The sequence below is a fragment of the Propithecus coquereli genome, unplaced genomic scaffold (genome assembly GCF_000956105.1).
Source record: "Propithecus coquereli isolate 6110/MARCELLA unplaced genomic scaffold, Pcoq_1.0 Scaffold3, whole genome shotgun sequence".
Taxonomy (NCBI): domain Eukaryota; kingdom Metazoa; phylum Chordata; class Mammalia; order Primates; family Indriidae; genus Propithecus; species Propithecus coquereli.
The window spans coordinates 13150589-13159592 of NW_012148618.1; the positions used below are offsets into that span (position 1 = coordinate 13150589).

The 9004-nt window shown below is 49.0% G+C and overlaps 1 protein-coding gene across 1 annotated transcript in view; it reads right to left on the reverse strand.

Moving 5' to 3' along the window:
* PLA2G4E (phospholipase A2, group IVE) overlaps window positions 1-7650 on the reverse strand; it is a 60170-nt gene extending 52520 nt beyond the window's left edge. Inside the window, exon 1 of the mRNA XM_012649129.1 lies at window positions 7468-7650. Coding sequence (XP_012504583.1) covers window positions 7468-7650 — 183 coding nt within the window. The remainder of the gene's footprint in view (window positions 1-7467) is intronic.
* Between the last annotated feature and the right edge of the window lie 1354 nt (window positions 7651-9004).

Consider the following 9004-nt stretch of genomic DNA (forward strand, 5'->3'; position numbering starts at 1 on the left):
ATTTCTTTCTATTTTTTAGTAGAGACGGGGTCTCGCTCTTGCTCAGGCTGGTCTCGAACTCCTGACCTTGAGCGATCGACCCGCCTCAGCCTCCCAGAGTGCTAGGATTACAGGTGTGAGCCACCCCCCACCCCCCGGCCCCATGCTTACTCACTTTGCTATTGTGCACCTACTTTGTGGGGACTGGCCCCCTCCCTGTCTGTGTGGATTGAGAGAGCTCTATCCTTACCAAGTGATACTGTGTAACCAGATGCTGTGCTGGGAACTCTCCTAGTTGATCCTGACAGGGCAGGTGCATTCCTTAGCCTGGGCAAATCAGCAGAGATGCTTTGGTGGAGTCCAGCAGACAAGTGACAGGGTACTTACTGTCTAGTGGACTACAGACCTGGAAATCCTCTGGGGTATTTGGAGGGAAATCTTGAATTCTCTGCCACCTTGGCAAGGAAGAGAGAGGAATCATTGTAATTTGGATATTAATGACATGTTTTCTAGACTTTTGGGTAATACTAATAGCATCAGAAATTGGAAACAACCTAGATGATATGATGGTATATTATGTAGATATTTTTAAAAAATCCTTTTTCCTAGCTGGTCACAGTGGCTCACACCTGTAATCCTAGCACTCTGGGAGGCTGGGAGGTGGGAGGATTACTTGAGTTTAGGAGTTTGAGATCAGCCTAAGCAAGAGCGAGGCCATGTCTCTACTAAAAATAGAAAAATTAGCTGGGCATCGTGGCATGTGTCTGTAGTCCCAGCTAATAGGGAGGCTGAGGCCGGAGGATCGCTTGAGCCCAGGAGTTTGAGGTTGCGGTGAGCTACGATGATGCCACTGTACTCTACCCAGGTGAAAGAGTGAGACTCTGTCTCAGGATATTTAAATAAATACATAATTTTTAAAAAATAAAAATATCTTTTTTTCTAATGGCAGAGAAAAATATCACCATTTACTGTCAGGTAGAAATGACAAGTTTTATAATATGAGCTTAATTATACCTATTTAAGTAAAACTAAATTTTATGTATGTAAAAACAAAATGTGTGAGTAAATATGTGTACATACAAACAAAATTGATTTCTATGTATATATGTGCCTAGGAAAAAAGACTGGAAGGAAATATATTAAGGGTTCCAGAAGTTATCTCTTGATGAGATTATTGGGAATGTTTGTTTTATTAAACTGTAAAAAATTTCTAATTTCTATACTGAACATATATTACATATTATTTATAGTTAAAAAACCAATTTTTAAAAAAGAGCAAAATCATTATATTGTAAATAAAGTAAAAAAAAATGTCTTTAGAGATGGGGAAAGAAAACTAACATTTATTTCATGCCTGCCATGTTCCAGGCCACCATACCAGATATTTATATATGTCAGCTCTGCAAAAAGAACATCAGCATATTCTCTCACGGCCATCCTCTGTGAGCAGCAGGAGGCCTTGTTCCAGGATGGGGTCAGGCAGACCCACTCAGGGAAGGAATTCTTCCTAAAGTGCTGGGAGGACCTCTCTTTTTCCTACGAAGCAGCCGGCCCACTGTCCACCATCTGGATTCTCCTCTTTCCCTCAGCTAAAACATCCACTCAGTGGGCAAGGCAGGGACCCAAGCCATGGCTCATTGAAAGTTTGCCTGAAGCAGACACTGGAGCCCAGGACGGCAGGAGCTTGAAACTGCAGACTGTGGAAGCCGTAATGACTTCGGGTATGAAAAGGGCTGGCAAGCACAGACAAGGAGTACACTGAAGTTGTGTCACACCTGATGGTGCAAATGGGGCCATTCTGGGTGGGGAGATTTGATCCCAGTGTAAGAAAGAACTTGGTCACTTGGGAAGCAGTAAGCTTCCATTCCTGGAGTTATGCAAGCGATACCTGCCTGGAAGGGACAAAGGAGATTCCTACACTGGGTAAGGGGGTTGCTCTAGCTGCTCTGTGTCAACTTGGAGACTCTCTATCCTGCCATATCCCAGATTCGGGGGACAACTTGCTAATCCCTTTATCTGCTTGAAGCACCTGTGGGAGAGGCCTTCTGGAGGCCAGGCCAACTTTTGTTGCTTAATATGTAAGTAATTCTAATCGTGGGAATTTCACCAGGCAGGGAAAAGAGGACAGGGCAGGGCCAGCCTGGCCTGGTGAGGGACGTATCTGGGGAAGGCAGGCCTTTGGGCACCCATAAGCCAGGATCTGTGGATGCCCATCCACTCTACCTCTTTCAGAACTAGCCCTGGAACTCATATCTTGGGGCCACTTTGGTGGGAGTATGGAATCTTTTGTCCTGGATGGCTCTCACCTGCCGATGGACACACCCTCACAAATGGCAGGTATTTAGGGAGCACCTGCAGTGTGGAGGTGGAGGATATAAAAAAAAAAAACAACAACAAAACGCCCACAAACCAAAGAGGCTACCAACAAAAACTTACGACAACAAAAACAAGATTTCACAGACTTGTTGGAGAGACAAGACCCACACAGACATGTGTGGAGGAAAGAATAGGAGATTTGGGGTTAGAGAGACCTGGATTCGTATGTTGGTTCTGGCACGTCCAAGCTGGGCAGCAGTAGGCAATTCCCTGATCTCGCCAAGATTCATTTTCCTCATCTGTAAAGTGGGGTCCTACTTTCATAGGATGGTCGTAAAGACTTTTTAATATATATACTGTATATACATACATATGTATTAATATTTTTATATATAGTGACTAGCACACAGAGCCTGGAGTATAATAAACCTTAATAAATTGTGGCTATTGCTGTTCTTATTGTTTTTGCTACAGGACAAATAGATTGGGAAGAACTAATTGTAAGTGACTTGGAAAGCAAAGTATCTAAAGGTTAATGTGGGCTGGAGAAGTCAGGGAAAGCTTTTTTCACTGATGACAAAGACTTTCGAGCCCTTACTAAATGCTAGCCACCATGCTACAGGATCCGGGTATCAGAACAAATCCTAAATGCTAGGCCCCATGCTACAGGTTCCGGGTATCAGGACAAATCCTAAATGCTAGGCACCGTGCTACAGGTTCCAGGTATCAGAACAAATCCCAAATACTAGGCACTGTGCTATAGGTTCTGGGTGTCAGAATAAATGTGTTACCTGCTCTTGTGGAGACTAAATAATAAATAAAAACAATTTATAACCATCAACTGTGATAAATATTAGGAAGGAAAAGAACAGCGTGTTTGCTTTGAAAGACAGTGACAGATTCTGACTAGGGAGGGCCTCAGAGATGATCTCTCAGAGGAAGTAGTCGTTTGGCTAAAGCCTGGAGGAGAATCAGGAGTTATCTGTGGGCTGACGATACAGCACACACAAGACCCTGGGAGGTAGAAAAGGCTGGCATTTTTAGGAACTGAACCCGTGTGTCTCGGGCACAGTGAGTGAGGAGCAATGAGGTGAGAGCTGTCTGGGAAGGTGGCTCGCATGAGGCCTTGGAAACCATGGTAAGGATTTGGTATCTTACCTTAAGGCACTGGATGGCACCGGCCAGTATTAAGCAGAGAAGTGGCGTGAATAAGCCCACTCTGGCTCTGGGTGGGGACAGGGTTGGGCAGGACTGGAGGTGGGAAGATGACTTGTAGTGGTTCAGATGCAAAACAGGTGGTTGCCTGGGCCAGCGTGGGGAGCAGAGGTGGAGAGAAGGATGGGATTTGAGAGGTGTTTCCCAGCGGGACCGATGCCTGCGGGTGACGGATTAGACATGAGGGCGAGGCAGAGGGCATCCCATGGGCTTCAGAAAGCCGGCGAGTAGTAATACAGAGGGCCGGGCCAGAAGTACCAACAGAAAGCCAGTGGTGAGGAGTCTCTGGGGGGCTGAGCCTGGAGCTGCATCTTGAAATGGGGCAAGGTGTGGAAAGGCGGTGGGGGTGGGGGGAGTGCTCCAGGAAGGCAGAGTGGGGTGAGGAGTAGGAACGAGCTTGCCTCATCCTGCATGGGTGGCACAGAGTAGGGCGAGCCCTGCAGGAGGAAGGGCGTGGGCTGTGGGTCACAGGCCATGGAGTGAGAAACCGGGGTGGGTGGCTGGGGTGGGGCCTCTAGCCAGGTGGAGGTGTCAGCCTTGATGTCAGAGATAGTGGGAAGCTGTTAGGTTCCTGAGCCAGCAGCCAGTGGCCAGGCAGCACCTGTCACTCAACCACATGTGTCAGGGGAGGGAAAGACATCAACCAGCAGCCACAGAGCTTGTGCTTTCTGAAAGTATTGACAGACCACCTACTCTGTGCTCAGGAAGATAATAGCACGGGATGTTTCCGGGGACAATCTCTTGGCTCCCGGGACACCACTTGCTCATTGGTTCCTTCCAACCTCATCAACTATCCCTTCTCAGTCTCTGGTGGTGGCTCTTCTTCCTTGGCCAGCAGGCATCTAAAGGTGCAAAGCAGGAGGGCACAGACTGCCACCCCTTCTCTTCTGCCTCTTCACCCTGTCCTTTGGTGATCTCATCCAGCTCCACAGCTGAAAAACCATCTATATTCTGTTTTATGTATTCAAGCAGATCATCTCCCTGACCTGTCCCCTGAGTTCCAGACTTGTATTTTCAACTGCCCACCTGCCATCTCCACTTGGATATGAATCTCAGGTTTAAGATGTCCAAGAAAAACCTCCAGTCCCTTCTACCCCAACTCATTTCTACCCTCGTGTTCCCCAGCTGAGTAAGGGGCACCTCTCTGGTACAAACGCATCTGTGATTTCTCATTCTATATACAACCTATCTATCTGTAAGTCCTATTAATTCTACCTCCAGAAAAATCCAGAATCCGTCCACTTCTGCTGTCCACTGCTACCACCCCAATCTAGCTGCCACCATTTCTCCCTGAGCTACCGCAAAAGCCTCTCTCACTTGCTCCCCGGCTCTCCTCTGTCCCCCAGGCAAGCCACAGACCAGCCAAAGTGATCTGTGTGAAACACAAAACAGATAGTCAACCCTCAGATTGCCAGTGGCTCCCCACTGTGCTTCCGAACAAAATCAAAGCTGCTTTCTGTGGCATCCGGCACAATGTAAGGCTCTGACTACAGCTTCTACCGCTGGCTGCTTCTCTCTTCCCCTGCTCTCTGCCCTCCAGACATGCTGGTTTTCTCTCTGTTTCTAGAACAGATCAACCTTGTGGGCCTTTGTAGGTAGAATGTGCCTTCTCTGGAACACTGTCTAGCAATCTTCTCACCGTTCAGATCTTAGTTCAGATGTCACCTCCCACACACACACCTGGTGTCCCCTCCCTGCTGCCAGTCCCTTACCATCCCACTTTGTTCTGTGGGCACTGATATCAGACATAGTCAGATATGGGTTCATTATGTGTCTCCCCCGCTAGAATGGAAGCTTCGCGAGAGGTGGAGCTCGTCTGACCTGCTCCGCGCTGTCTCCCACTCCTAGAACATAGTGGGAGCCCGGTAAATATTTGTTCAATGAATGAAAACATGCTTCAGATGTGGTTCCTGGTCTTCCTGAAGGAGAGTGACAAGCCACGGAAGAGTTATCTAAGCACACGGGGAAGAAAATGGTAAGTCCGAGAAGTGATTCGCAGCTAAGCTGAGAAACTGGTATTTACGTTAGTGTTACTGGAAGACCAAGTAATGGGGCCTCTAACTGCTCCTGGAAAGGCAAAGGCCTAATCCACAGGGGTGGTCCTGGAGGGAGCCCTTCGAGGACCGAGAGGGAGGGCAGATGAGGAGCTGTTGGAAGACTGGTGAGTGTGACAGGGAGCCTCATCCCTGCGCCTGACAGGCACGGAGATGACGGGGCCGAGGGAAGAAATAACGATAAAGTCGAAACAACGACAACGGCAGTGATCCACATTGCTCCAGCTTCGGATGCTCCAGGCGCGTGCTAAGCACATGATTTACTCCTCACATCGTTTTTCCCCATAGGGGAAGAAACTGAAGTTTGAAGAGGTTAAGAAACTTGTCTGAGGCCATAGGGCCGGCACATGACAGAGCAAGGGCTCGAACCCCATCTGACTCCAAAGCTGGCACTCTTAGCCACTCTAATGAGGCCGCCACTTTCACAGATGTTAAACCATTATGTTTTAATTGCTCCTGTAGCCTCTCAGCTGCCACCTCTAGGTGTGAGTCAGGAGGCTTAAGATGCCAGGGCAGGCAAGGGCAGGCCACTGGCCTTTTTAGCAAGACAATAGGGAAGAGAGGCTGTCCCAATTCCCATGTCCCCTGTCGGCATGTCAAGAGCCGGCCTGGTGGATGAGGCAGAGAGACTTCTGGAAAGGAGGTGGAGTCAGGAGGGAGAGGAGAAGAGCCTGCTCACCAGTGTCCGGGAGATTGCAGAAGACGCGTCTTTGGGAAGGGTGGGACAGTGTGGCAGAGAAGCTCAGGGAAACATCTGACCCCTTTTCACATGTGGCTCTGAGATGGGTCACCAGCAGAGGCCCCAAGCCTCCGTGGGGCAGTCAGCCCGTTTAAGGGGTGTGACAGCATCCTCATGAGGAGTGGGTCATCCCCCAAACGGCCCTCAGCTACCTGTGTGGTGGAGGCTGGGTTGAGGGACGCAGGTGTGAAGTGGGACCTTCTGGGGCCAGGCACAGTGACCCCACGGTTGAGGCTCAGGATGGACCCACCAAGTCAGGGACCAGAAAAAGGGACCAGGGACCAGAGGGCTCCACAGGAGGTGATGGGACCTTGGCCAGTGCCCCCTTTGGGGGAGGCCTCGGCTGGCAGGAAGAAGCAAGACTCACCCCCTATGCGACTCAGCCTGGTGCCGCCACTGAGACCACAGCAGCCAGAGGGACACAAGAACATGTCACCTCCCCAAATCTCTGGGAGCCCAAAGGAAGCCCACACACCCACCCAGAGGAGAAGCGGGGGAGGCAGATCTGGGTTACCCGACTCTCACCTAAAGATGCTGTTCCATTTTTGTAGCCCACAAAATTGACCAGATGCGACTTGCTTATTAAAGGCTTTTTCTTCACTAACCACTAGGTGGCTTCATGAGGAAGGCCAAATCAATACGTCCCCCCACCTCTCTCCGAGCTGCGTGCGATTACATTCACAACCCTGCTGTGCCGCTATGCTACATTGCGCAGTTTGGGCACCTGTTTTGCACCAGGCACTCTGCTACATCCTTCACATACATGATCCCATTCACTCTTCTCAGTGTCATATTAACAGAAATATCCTCCACCCCAGATTACCCATCAAGACTAGCTGTGGGACCTTGGGAAAATTCTGTAACCTCTCTGAGCCTCAGTTTCTTCATCAAATGCAGATACTGTCCCTCCCTAGCATAGTATCAGGCATATAGAATGCTCTCAGTAAGAGGTCACCGCTGTTGTTAACAGCTCTTTTGAGCACCCAGAGAGGTAAGGGCAGGTAGGCAATGGGGGTGGGGTAAAGCCACTCCTCTGGGGAAGAAAGAAATTAACAAAAGCACAACCTCTCAACTGAAGCGATGCAGGTGATGTCACTCACAGTAAGGAAAGTGGGGGTGAAATTTAAGGGGCAAGGAGCCCTCTCCCCAGGAACACAGACATACCTGAGAGCCCTGAGGGGCCATGGGAAGTAAAGGTGGGAGATTGGGAGCTTCCAGGTCCTGTGTCTCCTCAAATGCACTGAAATTTCCTCCTGACCTGCTGCTTTCTTCAACCCCTTCTGGGTTCTGTGGGACAAACACATTAGTTCCCAGACCAGGATGGTCTTCTGAGACCTGCAGATTCATCCCAGCCACCTCTCTGGGGCTCAGGACAGGCTGCGTGGAGCTGAGGCTTTGTCAGGGCATCCTTGGGGGACTTCAAGGGGCATCTGTAGAAAGTGAAAGCAATGCCATCAGATTCCTCTTGGAGATAGCCAGATGAATTATTAAGGAGCTGAAGGAAGTCTGGGCTCAGCTGTAGGAGTCCCACATCTGTCTCTGTGAGTATTTCAATCTGGAGCTGCTCTGGTGGAGAGAAATTTCTTGTGCTGCATGAAAGAAAGGTAAGCTGGAGCTAGAATCAGGTTTATATAGGGCAGCTCTCAGCCTGCGTTTCAGGGCTGAGATCCAGGCTCAGAGGCAGCTCCCCACTGCTCAGGAGCTATTTTTAAAAGTGTGAAACTCAATATGTGTGTGTCGGGGGGTGCAGTGGGGAGGGCTGGAAGTGAAGTGGCTGAGACCATCTGGTTCCTAAAAGAGACTCTCTTTCCTGGGAAGGTGAAGACACTCGCCTGGTTCTTGCCTGACACCCCCAGATCTCTATTTTGAGCTCTGAAAAGAAATACCCGGCCTGGTGTTCAGGGCTGATGACATGGACTGGGACAGAATCTAATCATTTACCCTGCCTCTCATTTCAGCCCTTTCTTTGGTTTGGTAGATGCCATGTCTGGCAGCTTAAAGAGAATGCTTAATAGTTCCATGTTAAAAACACAAAGATAAAAACAAAACAAAGCAAAAAACCCTCTTGTGTTCTGTTTGCAACTGTTTGTAAATGTACATTCAAAATGTGCATCTTCCTGTCTCTCCGCGCGCTAGCCCGGAGTTAGCCAGCATCCTCTCTGCCTGGGAACACCGTCATCTCCTTCTCTTTTCTGAGGCTTTGGGTGTCAAGTGGACTGTCTCTGGCCTAAACAGCCCTGTCAGAAACCAAGCGACAGCCAGACCTGCACTCAGACTGACCAGAGTTCCCTGTGTGGGTAGGAGACTTGTGAAAAGTGTCATTTTTCTGTTTCTGCTATTTGGAAAAAAATAGCTTGAATGGCAGCGTTAATGATGACAAAAGGGGTTGAGGTTCTTTAATGCACATGCCTGGTCCTCCTACAAATCAAAAGCAGTTTGGAAGTGACTGGAATGGTTGCCAGATCTCTCACCAGCATGGCAGTCAGCAGTTTACAAAGCACGCTCATTGGCGCTTTCCATTTCTTAGGGGCCTTGTTTCTGGAGATCTGCATTAGAAGGCAGGCTGGCAAATGACTCGGGAAAAGGCAACTATTCGTGCAGGAAGTGTGCAGATGCTAGATGTGGCTGTAATATTTTACTTTTTGTTTTGCCACAAGGGAGAGAGGAAGCTTGAAATTAGACGAAAAAATATCTGTGGTTA